Raw genomic sequence first — 18,103 nt, forward strand, 5'->3', positions numbered from 1 at the left:
CCCTTTTAATGTACAGCAGGTCCTCAAATTACCTCATTTTGTTATAACGTCAATGAGATGACGTAAGAAGTTAACTCTTGTTGAATCAATCAGCCTATGGTAAAACTGATTTCATTATACATTGTTTTGCTTAAAGTAACAGAACCTATGGAAGAGTTAAGTGAGGACTTCTATATTTAACTAAAGCGAAGAGCTCTGACAGTACTTTAAATGGGTTAAGCCATTCTGATTACTATATAGAAGAATGTTGTCGACTATTTTCAATGATAAATTATTTTGCTTCTCTGGAACAAGTATGGTCCTAATTTCACAGCATTTCTTCAGATCATTATGATTTGTAACAGCCACACTTCTTATAGGACTTTTTTATAAGTGGAGCTTATATACTAGTTCTACAGAAAGGTGGAACAAATCTCACATTACTCCACATAGGTATTAACAATTCAACAATCTAGTCCCTTAGCATTAATTAGCATTCCGTTATTGGAAATCCACAGCTTATCTGTGACATGAGAGAGTGGTTATGGGACAGCATTTTAAAATAAAAATACACTGGCTCATCATTTCATTTTTTATCAATGGTATGCTGATTTCCAATCAGTCACTGTCTTTGTTTTCTTCAGTATAACTTCTGCATTTTTTTTTTTTTAGGTCAAGCCACTAGTTTTTAATGAAAAATTTGTTATGATTTAAATTATTTCTTTTAATAATCTCAATATGTCTTTTTCCCCCCTCTAATTTCTCTCCAATTAGTACAGGGCAAATTGTCCCACCTGTGGAATTCTCAGAGGATTCTGTAGAATTTGAATCAGTGCCAGTTTTGTCTTTCAAGGTCTGTTTAGGAAGAGTCTCGTCTTTACTTCCTTGTGCTTGGCTTTCTTCCTCCTCCTCCTCACCATCTGGGAACTCCCACTGAGACTCGCCCGAATGTTCGTTTACATAGAAATATCGTCTATGATCCCTAAATTACAAGAAAGAAAAACACATGTCTTAAGACCCATTCTCCTACAAAGACACTTGCATTTGGTCCTGTCCCAGGACAGCAGTCTGCTCTCACAGGGACGAACCTCTTCTTAATGGACTGCTATTCACAAAGGCAACAAAGAGCTTTGACATTTGTGGATGGAGAACCAAAGAAATTCAAAGCTATTTGCACTGCCAGCAGCTCTGTGAATACAGCCCTGAGCCCTCTCAAATCCAACAGATGACTTAGAAAACACCTCTCATATTCAGTTTTTGTTTTTTTTGCCAATGCTATTCAGGATTTCAAGTGTCATTAACGGAGGGACTCAATTTCCTAGAACACTAATTTCCCTTCCAAAGAAGAGAACAACGAAGTTTGCGAAAGGTGACTCTTCCCCTCTTGGAACGTGGAATTCACATTTCATATTCTTGATACCAAACACAGTGAAAGCTAAAGAGAGGGAGAGTGTCTGGGAGCTGAAAAATAAAAGAGCAAAGATTTCAAATAACGAAAAAAAAAATCAAGAAAAGCCAAATATAAAAAGAAATGTTTTCATCTGACCTGCTGGCAGAAGATAGTAATCTTGTTCTTCATTCACATCTTCAGCCACGAAGCTTTCCTTAACTTCACCGAGGTTAATCAGGAGTAGTTGCTTCCAGAGGTCCTGTAAAGCGCACAGAGCTCTCGCATGCGCTTAACCCCCAAGCCCGCCCTACTCCGTGCAACACTCTGGAGAGTAAACCAGCTTTGTCCAATCTTGGAAAAAAATCCGTTACATGGAACACTTTAAACATTGATTTTTGTTTCTCCAACGCGTGGCTGGCGCAAACTCTGTAATCGCTTGTGGTGCTTTGCCTGCCAAGCACCGCTAACTGCAGCTGCTCTCAGTCTCCAGACAGGCTGTCATGTTGTCAGGTGGTGGTGATCACAAATCATGTCTGAGATGTCAAAGGTGAAAGGTGAAAAGGGGAGAAGAGTGCGTACCTGTCCCAGTGGCAGGACCAGCCTTTAGGAGTGGCGTTTATTTCATACTGTTTTAGTTGTTCTGCTGCATCCTGAAGTTTTCGTTTAAGGTAGTTTCCATTAAGAGCCCCTTCCCGCCAGTCTGCAATCCGAGTCTAAAATCAACAAACAGCAATAAGTGTTAAAGACTTATTATTATTTCAGGAGATAGAGATAAGAAGGACACGAGTCTTCTAGTCTGTGACTGTATTGCTATACTGTGGCAGGAGTAAACCAAAGAGGAACAACAACAAAAACCCCCCATCTTAATTACCTAAAATATCTTGTTTGTCTGCAGTGTCCTGAAAAAGGAGATTGGACCCCAGTACATTTTTACACTGCCAACTCTCTTGCCCTGTGAAAATGAGTGGCAGTTTTGGTTTTCCCCTTTAGATTATATTAAGATTGGTTCCCCAATAATTTTGGATAGATAGTTCATTTAGTTTAGCAATGTTATTAACCAAAGTAAAGGTTCAGTTCTTAGGAAAACTAGTCAGCTTCCTATAGGAGTTCATTACCTAATCCTACCATACCATTTTGTATAGTATGCTGGTTACAAATATGACTGATAACTTTTCTTTTTAAATAGATTTCTAATGCTTTAACACTTATAAAATAATTTCAACATAATATGACCTTATTGGATCATTATGAAGAATTTTAATTTACTAGAAAGAAATCTGTATTAAAATATATGCCCTTTCAGTTGTATACCTGAAATGTGTTATGAACCAATGTTACCCCATACATTAAATAAAACATATATGACTAGTGAAGGCAGTGAATATAAGCATCATCATTATATACAAACTCTCAGTATTCATCTTAATAATTATAGTTTGCTTTAGCTAATCATAGTTTTATTTCCTGGGTTAGCAGTTAAAATATGCATCAAGGTTAAACATTCAAATTCAGAATTAAAACATAAACAAGACAGATTCTTCACTTGTAGCATTTCATTTAAACATTGACTATACCAAAAATGGCTAATTACCTCAGTCTGTAAGAGCAGCACATGAAAGTTGGAGATGGACTGTCTATTAATGCCTAAAAATTCAAATTTACTCATCAGGGTATTTGCTAGTTCTCCAATCTGAAACTGTAATGCAGGAAAGAAGAAAAGTTAAAATAAAAATGGAACCAGCAATATTTTCTGTATTAAATAAAATCTTGTATTTATTGTTATAGACACTAAAAATATGGGTCTGCCTATAAATTATATGGTCTTTCTCAAGTAGCTGCATCCGAATAGTTATGCAGAAGATAAATTTATAATTTATAGCAAAATAACTCCAATAACATGAAGAATAGTAACAGAAGGTTTAGAGAAATTAAGTGAGTACCTACTCTAACACAACATGGAATTCAACAGTTGAAAACAGATCTTAAATTATGTAACTCCTGATATTGTTCATACTATCATTTATCCATTATTGTGTATACTGGCCACAAACTGAAAAATATTAATTCTCCCAATCCCTTCAACATGGCTGTACACTAGCTAGGAACTGGATAAACTCTTTCAAGTCAAAAGAATATGCTAACTGGTTTTCCCAACAGACCAACTCTAAATAGTCACATACTTAATACAGCCCAATTCTCCTATTAGAAATGACATTGGAAGAAAATTTGCCTTTGTATAAGGACATGTAGTTCATGTAGAAATTAAATTTATGACTTTAAATCTCTTTAGTACTTCCAAAGTAGAGAAGCCTTTACAATTACAGCCTGGCTGGTGTGGCTCAGGGGTTGAGCCAGGAGGTCATAGATTCCCCATCAGGGCACGTGCCTGGGTTTCAGGCTCAATCCTCAGTAGGGAGCGTGCAGGAGGCAGCCAATCAATGATTCCCTCTCATCATTGATGTTTCTCTCTCCCTCTCCTTTCCCCTCTGAAATCAATAAAAATAATTCGGGTGTTCTTGGCCAAGTTGTTCACAGAACAAATATCTTGGTTGTTGAACCAAAGTTACAAACTTTTCAAGCGGATAACTCTCAGCATGACAAAAAGTGTCTCAGACAACCAACAAAGGAGAGAAAGCTTTTATGGCTTGCAAATTAACCATTAGCACAATTTTAAAACATAAAGAGGCCATCATGAGTGCTAATGTTGTTAAGTGTGTGAAAGAAATAATGATCACAGACAATTGAAGAGGTAGAAAAACTGTTGTTGATTTGGATAAAGGAAAAGCAGTTAACCAGTGACAAGCCATTTCGGAGGCAGTGATATATGAACAAGGTAAAGATGCTGCATGATGACCTGAAAGACATCCCTGGACCAAATGCTAAAAGTGATTCGTTTAAGGTGAGTAGGTAGAGGTATCGATACATTTAAGAAAATAAATGTTTGTTTATAGATTAAACAGTACATCAGATATGTACTATATATAAGGAAGGTTAAAACAGGGAATCATTTGGGGGTTTGGAACGGATTAACTCAATGACCCCACTGAGCCATGCCAGTCAGGCTCAATTTATATTATTTCTAATGGGAAAAAAATGATTCGGTTTTCCAACAAATTGCTTCTCGAGATGCCTTCCAGAATGGATTAAGCTCAAGAACTGAGGTTCCACTGTATTTGATAAGCTATTGCTTTCTAAAGGAGGCTTCTTGTAAGAAAGTAATTAAGAATTTATTAGATAGTTTATCTATATAAAGTCAGTCGTATAATTCCTTATTTCAGTCTTAAATATGACCTTTTCACTTGACTGAGTAAATGATTTAGATTTGGAGATAAAGGTTACTTTTACTACTTGCTAATAGAAAGTAATTTAATGGTTAGCCAATTTACCATAAAAATATTTGTCAAGTTACATTAAGGAATATGTATACATACTTTTAAATCCTGTTCTTCTTCTACTTTAGGTGCTGTTTGTACTTTATTCTTCTCTGAAGATTCTTCTACTTCCATTTCTTTGTCTGAATTCTCATCTATTTTTTCTGAATTTTCGGCACCAATTGCTGCAAAAAGAAACAACAAAAAAACATAAAATTAATTCAAAGGGACAATAGTGATAGAGTCCCATAAACATTTTCTTACCCCTGTAGAAGAGAGATCTGAAAAAGGTTACAAATTCTCTGTTGCTCGTGTTTCTTGTTAAAGAAGCCCTAATGCCTTGGCCAGTTTGGCTCCGTGCCTGGAGTGTCAGCCCATGCACCGAAGGGTCGTGGGTTTGATTTTGGGTCAAGGACACATACCTGGGTTGTAGGTCCAATCCCCAGCTCCAGTTGGGGCGAGTGAGGGAGGCAACCAATTGATGTGTCTCTCCTACATCGATGTTTCACTCTCTCTCCCTCCCTCCCTTCCACTCTCTCTAAAAAAAATCATTGGGAAAAATATCCTTGGGTGAGGATTAACAACAAAAAAAGCCTTAATGACTTATAAACCTATTATCTTGATAAAACCAAAAAACTTTATCCCTTATAATTACCTTTCTTAAAATGGGCCTATGAATCAAACTTACTTTGTTTTATGACATTACTCTGTAGTTTCTGCTTTCCCTTTCTCCTTTGTTTTTCTTTTTTAAAAAATATATTTTATTTATTTTTTACAGAGAGGAAGGGAGAGGGATAGAGTTAGAAACATCGATTAGAGAGAAACATCAATCAGCTGCCTCCTGCACACCCCCACTGGGGATGTGCCCGCAACCAAGGTGCATCCCCTTGACTGGAATCGAACCTGGGACCCTTCAGTCTGGTCAACGCTCTATCCACTGAGCCAAACCGGCCAGGGCCCCTTTCTCTTTATTAATCTTTTCTAATCTTCTCTTCCAGAATACCACAAATTCACTTACTTACAAAAGCTAGCTATCAAACTCAGAATACCTAAGGGTTCTTTATCAAGTGAGTTTTGAATAAAAGACTATCTTTATTTTATTAAAAAAATAGTTTTATTGATTTCAGAGAGAAAGGGAGAGAAACATCAATGAGAGAATCTGATTGGATGCCTCTTGCACGCCCCCTACTGGGGATCGAGCCTATAACCTGGGCATGTGCCCTGACCGGGAATTGAACCATGACTTCCTGGTTCGTAACTAGTGAGCCACACCTGCTGGCCAAAAGGCTTTCAAAATCAGAGCAGCATTTTAAACTACCTAATAACTTCCTTTCTGAACTGGCTAAGACCTGTAAACAATCTGTATTGGACCAACCTACTCTTCTGGTTGGTGCTGATTATGTTAGTAATGGGAATCTCCAAAAGAACAGGTTTACCACCAACTTGGAGTAAAGAATAAGAACTCTAGCCCTGGCCAGGTACATCAGTTGGTTAGAGCATCATCCCAATACACCAAGATTGTGGGTTCAATCCTGGTCAGGGCACATACAAGGAGCAACTAATGAATGCATAAATAAGTGGGTCAACAAACCAGTTTCTCTCTCTAAAATCAATTAAAAAAAAAATTAGCCCTGGCCAGTGTGGTTCAGTTGCTTGGAGTGTTGTCTATACACCAAAAGATAGCTGGTTCGATTCCCAGTCAGGGCACAAAGGTTGCAGGTTAGATCCCAGTTGGGGTGTATATGGGAGGCAACATCAAGGTTTCTCACTCCCTCCCTTTCTTGATCTCTAAAAATCAATAAAAAACATATCCTTAGGAGAGGATTAAAAAATAACAACAGATATGAACTCTTTGTTAGGCTTGCTTCAAAACACCTGCTTAACAAATTATCCCCATATAAATGTAATTCTTTCAGTCATGAGAACCACTTTTTAAAATAATCAAATTTGAGCCCGGCTGGCATGGCTCAGTGGTTGAGCGTCAACTTATGAACTAGGAGGTCAGGGTTCGATTCTGGTCAAGGCACATGCCAAGGTTGTGGGCTTGATCCCCACTGTGGGCACGCGGGAGGCAGATCAATGACTGATACTCTCTCACCACTGATGATACTCTGTCCCTCTCTTAATGTAAACTTTTAAAAATTGTCCATCAAAGGGGGAAGAGTTAAATGTAAATGAAGACATCAAGCTCGGCCCGTGTGGCTCAGTGGTTGAGCACTGACCTCCAAACCAGATCACAGTTCAATTCTCAGTCAGGCTTGTGCAGGAGGCAGCCTATCAATGATTCTCTCTCATCATTAATGTTTCTCTCTCTTCCTCTCTGAAATCAATAAAAGTATATATTAAAAAATACCAGACAGACAGACAGACATCCATACCACTTTGTGGTTAAAAACAAATATTTTCAAGCCATGTTTTAAGTGAGAAAAAAAAAAAAAAAAAAAAAAAAAGGTTGCCTAACAATCTGTAGGGCTAATCTCATCTCATCCATATGGTAATATGTTCATGTATACATAACTTCAAATGTAAAAGGTCTAGAGTATGTATGTAGATAAAGGAGTATGGAATGAGAACAGCGAAAAGATGAAGGGGGTCTCTTTTAGAATTCTACTTCCTGTTCTTCTATATTGTTGATTGAAAAGAGAAAAATCAATCAAAGATATTTTAATTTATTATCTGTTTTTGTTTATTTGTTGTTTTTTTAAACCATAACCTATAAGGTATATTCTGCTAGGAATATTCAATTAAGGTTTGGTCAAATCTTATTGCTAATTTTCTACTACAAAATTAGGGCCAAATGGACATAAAAACATTAGTTCTGATAACAGATTGGAAAATGCAGCAGGATCTCTTCTACATTACCGTGAATGAAGGTAACTTGAGTCCTAAGGACAGCATCAAACCTATCTATACAGCCAACCAGGCTGGGAAACTTGCTAGAAGTGGTCAAAGCTTGCCCTGCTTACCAACTGGAAATAGTGAACCAAGTAAGGAGAGCCCATGGTCTTATACAGATCAAGAATTATTGTGTCCCTAGCCGGCTCTATCAGTGGTTAAGAGCGTTGGCCTGAGGACTGAAGGGTTGTGGGTTAGATTCCAGTCAAGGGCACATACCTTGGTTGCAGGCTCAATCCCCAGTTTGGTTGGGGCGTGTGCTAGGGGGCAACCAATTGGTGTGGTCTCTCTCACATTGATGTTTCTCTCTCTGTGTTGTCCCCTCCCTTCCACTCTCTCTAAATATAAGTGGAAAAAATATCCCCGGATGAGGACTAACAACAAAAACAAAAACAAGAACAAAAAAAGAAAATTAGTGTGGCAAGAGAGTAAGAAAGGAGGAAGAGGATCCAATCTTGTTTTTCTGTTTCTGAGGGAGAAGTAACCTTCAATCAATAGTGAATACACAACTGAACGGATGCCATCCTTTCAGAATCTTAACTCTTCCATTAGTGGACAGGAAAAGGTTGAGAGAAGTGAAAGAAAGCTTCCTTCCCAGCATTTCTCTAAAAGGGTAAAGTGCTGTCCCCCTTTTTTGCAGAAGAGGGAACAAAAAAAAAAAAAAAAAAAGGGAAATGAAGGAATTTCCTTCCACATCTTTCATCTCTAATTTAATGTAAAGCACGAATTACCAGTTTCTCCATTTTCTGGAGTCTCCCGTCCAGTTTTGCTAGAACTCCGGCTGGTAGATTCTGGACTGGTAGCTCGAACAAACATCTTCCATTTTCCTTTTTTAGACATAAGTCTACGCATTCCATCTTGAGATGCTGGCTGGCTGATATCAGAACATGGACTAGACCCTGACACACTACCATCTCCTTCCTCCAAGGCTCGCAACTCTGCCTACAAAGAACATGAAAATAAAGTTAAGAGTGTCATTAACTGTTAGTAGCGTTAAAATGTCTGTGTGTAGCCACGTGTTTTCCGAATTTAAATCCTTTGAGAACAGGAAGCATTTCTTAACACATTTTTCCATGAGAGTTGAAACATCATGTTCCATATTCAACTGTTACTCAATAAATACTGACTCAAGATTATAGTCAACAAATATGGATTTGAAGGAGATAGGTTCTAGAGATCCTTTGCAATACATGTACACAACAGACAAAGCAAACTTTGCTAATCTCTCTTCATAATGTCAAGGAGATATTACTGTTATAACACGTTATGATTTTCCTTCACTGAAGGTGGCAGTAGATGAAACTGTTAAGAAAAGCACATAAAATTATGGGTTCCTTTTAATTCTGTTCTTACAAAGCCCATTTAACATGCAAGCATGATATGCCATAGCTGATAAGCAGCAAAATCCCAGTAAGTGTAGTGTACAGTAATTTATGGCCAATGACCCCAGAATATGATAGGACTGAGGGAAGAAAATGCACCTTAGCTATTCGAAACTTACTTTTTTCCTTTCCAAAACGAGCTCAAGTTCAAGGGTATCTTGTTCCTCCTCCTCACTTTCTCCAGATTGAACAACACTGCAAAGATCCTCCTGAGAAGGGTCTTCCATATTGTCCAATACAGTTTCCTGTGGCTTTACTATTGTTGCTGTTTCTTCTGTTGTACTTGTTTCTTTCACTTCTGAAGCTGGCTCTACTTCTTTACAAATTACTTTTCTTCTCCATCTTTCTTCTTCCTCTTTTATTCCCTCAGGCAATAACGGAGCAAGCAGTGCTGCTGCCACCCCTTTCCTCTCTTCCTCACTATTTGAGAGAGCTTGAATTCCTTCATTTACTTCCTATAAAGAATAAAATAATCTCACTTTTCAAAGAAATCTCACCTGAATATATATAATTGTTCATGTAAAAAAATGACTGCATTTTCCAGTCATTGAATATTATTGAAAACCAACTTCCAACAGATTAGTATGTTTGTACCATTTTCCTTACATGTGCATAATGGAAACATTGCTATTTAGAAAGGCAGTCTGAACTAGAACCTAGTTGTGGGTGGAACTCAAACACATCCTCCCCCCATTCTCCCTATGTCAAAAGACAAACTAATAAGAAGCACAAGTAGATTTAAGTAAGGTCAAAATTTTGTCAGCTCAACACATGACTGTATAATTATTCATCTTTCTCTTCTGTATGATGAGATAACCTCACATTTATTCTATAAAGGTGATTTAAAGGGAAGCAAAATATTTCTAACATGAAATGTGTGATTATATTTAAAGTGTCTATTTCCTCCACTAGGATACTTACTTTATCTCCCTTCTGGAATTGAAAAGATTAAATTATTCCAAAAGTAATTTTTGGACAACCCCCTACTCTATCATTTAAAAATTCAAGACAAATTAAATTTCAACTCATACACTCTGCAAAATACAACGTACTTTTCTTATTGATGAGGCTATAAAAATGCTCATTTCACTAATAGTTTTAATTAAGGTAACTTTTTATTTTTAAAAATCTTCACAACTGTTAGAATGGCTATTATAAAAAAATCAACAAAGCCCTGTCTGGTGTGGTTCAGTTGGTTGGGGCATCATCCTATGCACTGAAAGGTAGGAGGTGTGCAGGAGGCAGCCAATCGATGTTTTGCCCTCACATGGATGTTTTTCTCTCTCTCCCTCTCCCTTCCTCTCTAAAAATCAATAAAAAAATATTAAAAAAAAAATCAGAGATCGAAGATGGCTGCTGACAGGAAGGTAGGCTGCAAGATAGTGTGTGAGTGAGAGAATGAAATGAGTGTGTGTGGACATACGGGGAGTGTCTATTTGTGAGTGAGGGACAGCTATATTCCAAGGGACTGTTGGGGACTGCTGGACCGGGCTCCCCTGTCCAGGCAGCCTCCACTGCTGCTGACATCTCTCCCAGAGCAACTGGCTCTGCCGCAGAGACCGCGCCATCTTCCAGGGGAGAGTGGCTGTCTTCTATACCTGTGCCACAGTAACATTCAATTTCTTTAGATTTGGCCCGGCCGGCATGGCTCAGCGGTTGAGCATCCACCCAGGAACCAAGAGGCCACCGGTTCCATTCCCAGTCAGGGCACATACCCATGTAGCAAGCTCGATCCCCAGTAGGGGGCATTCAGGGGGCAGCTGATGGATGATGCTCTTCTCTCACCAATGTTTCTTTCTATCCCTCTCCCTTCCTCTCTCTCAAACAAACAAAAAAAATTCTTCAGATTTGAAAATATGTAAAAGAGGTTAAGTTGTAACACTGACCTTTTTAACTTCTCGCTTGGCTATGACTGGTCCACTTTTACTACTGGAAACAGAAATATTTTTCTCCTTATTATACATGTCTGTGTTTACCACAAAACTAGTTTCAGCACCTGTTACCGAACTTAAAAAAAAAAAGAAAAAAGAAAAGAAAAATATTAACATTAAAAGATAAAGACTTAAATTTCCTTCTCGGTAATTTCTTTTTCAAGGTATTCCTACCTGGGTTGGTAATGTTGTAATCCCTGTACCTGGGTGGCAAGATACTGGGGTAATTCCCATGTCACTTCATTTGTTTGTGTATTCCAATAATAATAGCATCCTGTGTTCTCATCCCAGACTTCTTGCCAATCTCCCATCTCAATCTCAACTATAAGAAAATAAAACAAATTTTAAGAAGCACAAATTACTCCACAATTTGGACTTACAATCCAAGTCATTTCTAAAGCCCTAACAATTTAACACAGGATTTCTCAATCTGAGCACTGGGACAGGATAGTTCTCTGTTGGTGTGTGTGTGTGTGTGTGTGTGGGGGGGGGGGGGGCAGGGAGCGGGGGGCAAGTCCTATGTAGTGTTTAGCAGCACCCTGGCCTCTACGCACTAGATGCAGTAACACCCCCCACCTCCTGTTGTGATAACCAAAACTGTCTTTAGACATTGTCAAATGTCTCCCAGGAGGCAACTCCCCACACCCCATCATCTTGGCACAAATGTTTTAAAAAAGCAGTTTGATAGTGCAAAAACATGTTTTGAACCCCAAAAGACTTTAAAATAATGGCTTCAATCATTCACTTGGCAAAATCTGCTACTGGTTAAAAGGGCAAGCAATTGCCCTAGCTGGTTTGGCTCAGTGGATAGAGTGGACTGAAGGATCCCAGGTTTGATTTTGGTCAAGGCACATGTTTCTATCTCTTTCTCCCTCTCTCTTCTGCATGGAAATCAATAAAAATATGTATTTTTTAAAAAGGGGGCAAGCAATTATCTTTCAAAAAATAAACAAATGTATCCTAGTAATTCTCAGAGTTAACTACCCTATCCTACTTATTTTTCAAAATACTGCATTTAAAAAGCAGAATCCTACAGTCTGGGGCTAAAGCACATGGGTGTTCATCTTTGGGACTCTCACTGCCCAGAACACCCCTTTAAGGACTACACTTAAGAATTCTTTAAAAATCAAAGGATTGGTGTGCCCTCCCTAAGCCCTTCCTTGTTCCACTATCCTTAGTTTTAATAAACATACTCTCAAAATTAAAATATATTAATAAAATCAAATCAGCCCTAGCCAGATTGGCTCAGTGGGCAGAGCGTCAGCCTGCAAACTGAAGGGTCCCAGGTTCGATTCTGGTCAATGGCACATGCCTGGGTTGCGGGCTTGATCCCCAATAGGGGGTGTGCAGAGGGCAGCCAATCAATGATTCTTTCTCATCATTGATGCTTCTCTCTTTCCCTGTCCCTTCCTCTTTGAAAAATCAATAAAGATATATTAATAAATAAAAAAATAAAAAGGATCAAGCTTACCTCCTGCCAGTGAACACTGAGTGTCATACTGCCACCCTGATGTCTGGGTTGAGTCTGTTCCATTTGAAGCAGTGGAAGAAAGGGCAGATGCTGCTGATTCCTTTGGCTCTGGGCGAGGTGGAGTTGGAGGTGGAGCAGAAGCTCCTGTAGGAGCAGCAGGCTGAGGAGCTGTTATTGCATCAATCTCCTTTAGAAAGGAAATAGCAACAAATGCATTCATCACATCAAAACCAGAAAACGACAATCACCTTTTAAAAAAATCCTACATGCTCAGTTCTTAGCTTCTCAAATCAAAATCCCCATATTCTAATTAAACAATTTCCCCAAACCTTTCTATTACCCACTTTTCTTTCCTTTTCTTTTTCAACATTAACAAAAAGATAATATGAAGAGCCCTAGCCAGTTTGGCTCAGTGGATAGAGCATCGGCCTGTGGACCAAAGGGTCTTAGGTTTGATTCTGGTCAAGGGTTTGATTCCTAGGTTGCAGGCTCCTCCTGGTCCAGGCCCTGGTAGGGGCACTGCAAGAGGCAACCAATCGATGTGTTTCTCTCACATCAATGTTTCTCTCTCTCTTTCCCTCTTTCTTACACTCTCTCTAAAAATCAATGGAAAAATATCCTCAGGTGAGGATTAAAAAAATAAAAAATAAGATAATATGAAGAGGGACTAAGGAAGACAGATAAAAGGGGAGAAGAGAGAGGGAGACACAGATTGACAAGTACGCTAACCAGTGAGATCTAAGTCCCAAAGTGGCTCCAATAACTTAAAAACCCAAGCAAAAACACCACTAACCGCTAGGAAGTTGGCCAATGTACTATCAATATCAGTTGACTGGTTTCCATTCGCTTCTTTAGACTGTGCTGGTTTTTCCAAAACATCATTCTCTTCATCATCACTATCAGCATACGCACCAAGTAAGCATAAACCTCCTAGAAACAAAGAGGTAAAGAACTTTAGCAATAACAATGCTGATATGTCCTAGGTAGCATCCAAGGAAAAATATAACGTGGTTCTTTAAACAGTTTACATTTAGTTTACTTACAGATTAGAACAAACCTTAATTAAAATAAATCATCAATGAACTACCTGAGAGGTAGAAATTACATTATGCATTTAGAGCTAAGAAAATCAATCTGCATAGCTACTTGACACCCTACTCAAAATACATGCTCAAGCATTCAACTTTATACTGTCAAAACAGCATACAGTATATCCTGATTTTTATGTATCCATCTCAAACAAGTAAACCAATTAGGATTTAGTAGATGAAACAGAGAAATTTTCAAAACTAAAACCAAAATTCTTTTCCAATCATTTTTTCAAACAAAACAGAACTCAAAACGCTAGACCCAAAACAAAAAACAAACAACACTAGCACCAATTATCAATGTCTTCCTCAAACTCAAGTCCAGATACGGCCCCTGAAATGCTGCGATGCTATATCCTTTGTATCACCTGTGACTACTTTAATGTCACAAATTAAGTGAGCACATACAGGGGTGGGCAAAAGTAGGTAAGAACTCTGTGCCAAAGTGAGCTTGAGTATAACAACTAGACTACAGAATGTGTAAATAATTAAGGCCGGTAATTTGTGCACTTATGAGATTTCTTTGTCGTAATTATTTCATAAATGAATTCATGGGTTCAGATAAAAGTAAACACAAATTGTTTCATTTATCATACAAGAAGAGTTCATATTCAATGCTTTAATCACATAAATCTTGTTTTAGTACATAGGTAAGTTCTTACATTAAACTTTAAACTGCTTAGAATAATGTGAAGGAGATATTTGACAGTGTTACCAAATATTTCATTTTTCATGGTTTTGGGGCACGCCAGGCAATTTTCCAAATTTTCTGAACAAGAGTATGTAATAGTCTTGTAAGGGTACAGCTACAAAAGTAGACATTTCTGTATGGACAAATTCTGCCCTTTAGCATTCAGCGCTGATGATTTGAGGGAAGGAGGAAGATGGAAAATTTTTACATAAAAACACTTCTTAGTTTAGAAACAATCATAGATCTAATCACCCCGGTCCGTCCTAAATGCTACATATACTCTTTTTTTTTTTTTAAATATATTTTTTTATTGATTTTTTTACAGAGAGGAAGGGAGAGGGATAGAAAGTTAGAAACATCGATGAGAGAGAAACATCGATCAGCCACCTCCTGCACACCTCCCACTGGGGATGTGCCTGCAACCAAGGTACGTGCCCCTGACCGGAATCGAACCTAGGACCTTTCAGTCTGCAGGCTGACGCTCTATCCACTGAGCCAAACCGGTTTCGGCTACATATACTCTTTGGTAAAAGGTTCCAAGCCAGGTGAGTTGTGTGGAATTTTAATTATGAAATTCCCCAAGCTTGGAATGAATGTGTCTCATAGGCAATATATTTCACCAAGGCTCCACTATATTCCTTTTTTCTTCACCTAAGAACATTCCATAGCATATACATCAAACCTCTTCTAAGCTCCTAATAATATAATTATTATTAAATAGCAAAGTAAATGAAAATTATTAAACTTGGTATTTGGGGGAAGAGGCATACTTAATATTGTTAGAGACACCATACATTAAATTGATTCAATATATTTTAAGAACAATCCGGTAACATGTACCAAGAGCTACTACTTTAAGTTTCTTTTATTCTCATCTTTGAGGATATAACCCCAAGAAAGAATTAAAAAATTTTTTTTTGCACAAAATTTTCTAAAAGCTGTGAACAACTCAAATGTTCTCAAATAGGGGACTAGCAAATCAAACTACAGCACAGTACCAGATGCAATATTATTTTATGATTAATCAGATCATTATAGTATTACATGGAACAGTGCTAAGGGGACAAAAAGTAATGTTAACAAAATAAAAACAAGATAAAAGCAAATAATGAAATGTATGTAAATTCTAATTACATTTCTGAAAATTTAATCCATACATTGATAAGAACAGGAATAAATTTAGAACACTGAAAAAATGTTCACAATATTCTGCAAAATTACTAATCTTAGAAAAATAAGTCACAGGACCATGTCCTAGACTACTACTGGGATGTTGTTGCTACTTGAAACTAGAGGAAGCAAGGCTATTCTTTGGAGCCATAGTCCTTAGCAGCCTTTTTTTGAGAAGGATAATATACTTACCTTTAATGTATGGTGTCACTCTATACAAATCAACTAACTATATCAGGTAGTAATTTCTTAGATTATATTTTTATTTTCTTAATAAGCTTCAAACAGTAACTGTGCATTATACTTTTAGTAACTTTATTATAATTTTCTCATCACATTGCTGAAGAGTTGTTTTTAACCCTTTTAGTCACAGAAACTATTAATAATCAAGATGATAAAAGCTATAGACCTCCTCCCAGGAACACACATTTGAGTATGCAATTTCAGGGAGTCCAGAGACCTCTGACACTCATTTTGTGGTTGTTGCTAATCCTCACCTGAGGATATTTTACCTATTGCTTTTTCAGAGAAGGAGAGGAGGGGGAAGAGAGAGAAACATTGGTATGAGAGAGACACCTTGACTGGTTGCCTCTGCATGACCCCAGACAGGGATGCCGGGAATGAGCCTGCAACGGAGGTATGTGCCCTTGTCCAGCACCCTTCAATTCTGGGGTGTGGACACCCTATCCACTGCGCCAAACACGCTAGGGGGCTTCCTTTGTTTTTTGTTGGACAAACTTTTTCCTATAATTTAAACCAACTGGTATGTTAAGAACTTTAAGAACTGAATAAACTGATATATTATTACCTTGTAGGATGGTGTTGGACAAAATGAAAACATTTCTGTTCATAAGGCATATAAAGGCCAGAAGTGCTGACATAGCAATCAAGGAAATTTCTCCTAAAACACTGAAATTCGATCTTACATGATTCTTAGACTTAAATAATATATGTACTTTACAAATACAATATGGTATTTTCTAGTTTGGAAATTTCTCTCAGAACCAAGTTTTAGCTTTTCTAACCCACATAGGGTTTTCTTCTTCTTTTAAGTGACAAATGGCAGGAGGAGGGAACAAGCATCTATTATTTCAGGATTTCAAGTGTCATATAGTACAAAAGTACACCACACTTAAAAGGATAAAATTATTACCAATTATAGAATATTTAGTATCAAAACTTTTAATCTTTCGATCTACTTATATAAAACTAACATTTTTTTATACTTCCTTGTGTCAAAACTGTATATAAATTTTTCAATGTAATCATCAAAATAACATAGAGCTCAAGATCCATTTTACAGGTGAATGAGGTCCTGATTTCTCAGAATGAATGCTGAAGTGAAGATTTGAACTCAAATTTGTCTACAAAACCACTGCTGCAAATATTCCTTAATTCAATTTCAGCACCACAAACATTTGGTAGGTACTAATCAAAGCAATGTGTTAGAAAAGAAATAGAAACTGATGATGTTCGCTAAAGCCAGGTGGGGAAGCCAGAAAACTCATTACAAAATGGCAGTAGAAGAAAAAGTAGTATATTTTGGGTACAGATTAAACAGCAACCAATTTTACATTGGTTGAAGTGTACATATACTAACAAACTATCACAAATAGATTTAAAATTCCCATTTTTTTTGGAGAAATATAAATTAGCCAACACTGAAGCTGTCAACAAAAAAACACTCTATAAACAAACCCAATCTGATCCTTATATGAAATATATTATAGAAAAGATGTAAAAAAAAAAAAAAATCTATACCTGTTGCTTTAACGGCTGTGAGTCTGGTGGTCATGACTGGTTTTGGAGGATTCTGAACAACTCTGGGAACCTCCACCACCACTTCCTGTTCATCTGGATTTGGAAAACGAACAAAAGAAAACTACAGTCATTCGATGGACCAGGGAAAACACTACAGGTGACAAAACCAATCTTTGATTTGACCTTTCAAGTCCAGATTTCAGCTTTTTAAAAATAGTGTACAATCCATCACTGACCCAAATCATTTGGGAGATATTAAACGAACACAGCTAGAATCTTCTGTCTCGTGGCTTCAACATTAAGAATCTGAACATTATAAAAAAAGGAAAAAAAATCTGAACATTATGAATAAAAACTACACCTGAAATAATTAAACGCTTTCTCTCTCTCTCAATGTTCTCTAGGCCACTACAAAGCCTTTACAACAAGCACAGCCATGGCGCTTTCTTTCGCAGCGTGTGTTTTTTTAAACATCTGAAACGATCGCAACTTCTCCGGAGTCAGTCTGATCCCTGGATTAGAGTTATCGAATTACTCTTTTTAAAATAAAATTTCTTTTTAAAAAAATTAGACTGCATTCCATATTATTTTGTAGTAGTTTCAAGTGTACAGCGTAGTGGTCAGACAAAGTACCAGTCCCGGGAGAAACACACAAATAAATACTTGGGATACCCAAAAGCCTCACTTCAGAAATTTTTGGGTGGGGACACCTGCGAATTTGGGGGTTACCGAAGCTTTGGCTGACCCAATAAAAAGGGCTTGCTCACTTCTAAAGAGTCTCGGGTTCAACAAAAACGAAGGGAAAAGCAGATGACGTGAAGAAAAGGCCAGGTTCCCGGTCACCAAGCCTTGGACGCGGAAACTCATCCTCTCCCATCCACCCCGTAAGTCATCCACGCACAGGGCGGACGTTGACGAGGTTCAGGGTGCCGCGCCGACCTCTGCAGCAGAGATGGCGCCTCTGGGATCCCCGC

The 18,103-nt window shown here is 37.7% G+C and overlaps 1 protein-coding gene across 3 annotated transcripts in view; it reads right to left on the reverse strand.

The window, feature by feature from the left end:
• The window catches only part of FNBP4 (formin binding protein 4), a 33,333-nt gene that overhangs the window by 14,714 nt on the left and 516 nt on the right, over positions 1 to 18,103 (reverse strand). The window contains exons 2-13 of one of the 3 annotated variants that reach the window (XR_013814413.1): positions 17,130 to 17,222; positions 13,213 to 13,349; positions 12,420 to 12,606; positions 11,123 to 11,270; positions 10,904 to 11,024; positions 9,137 to 9,472; positions 8,367 to 8,577; positions 4,801 to 4,925; positions 2,961 to 3,065; positions 1,949 to 2,082; positions 1,526 to 1,628; positions 824 to 961 (exon numbers count right to left, since the gene is read on the reverse strand). Coding sequence is in view for 2 of the 3 variants with exons in the window: in XM_079788694.1 (XP_079644820.1) it covers positions 774 to 961; positions 1,949 to 2,082; positions 2,961 to 3,065; positions 4,801 to 4,925; positions 8,367 to 8,577; positions 9,137 to 9,472; positions 10,904 to 11,024; positions 11,123 to 11,270; positions 12,420 to 12,606; positions 13,213 to 13,349; positions 17,130 to 17,222 (1,785 nt within the window). In the remaining variant the exon portion in view is untranslated. Of the gene's footprint in view, positions 1 to 773; positions 1,629 to 1,948; positions 2,083 to 2,960; positions 3,066 to 4,800; positions 4,926 to 8,366; positions 8,578 to 9,136; positions 9,473 to 10,903; positions 11,025 to 11,122; positions 11,271 to 12,419; positions 12,607 to 13,212; positions 13,350 to 17,129; positions 17,223 to 18,103 lie in introns of those variants that run through there. The other 2 variants (XM_079788694.1, XM_079788695.1) reach the window with 2 other exon arrangements.

Source organism: Cnephaeus nilssonii (assembly GCF_951640355.1).
Source record: "Cnephaeus nilssonii genome assembly, chromosome: 13".
In the NCBI taxonomy this organism is placed as follows: Eukaryota; Metazoa; Chordata; class Mammalia; order Chiroptera; family Vespertilionidae; genus Cnephaeus; species Cnephaeus nilssonii.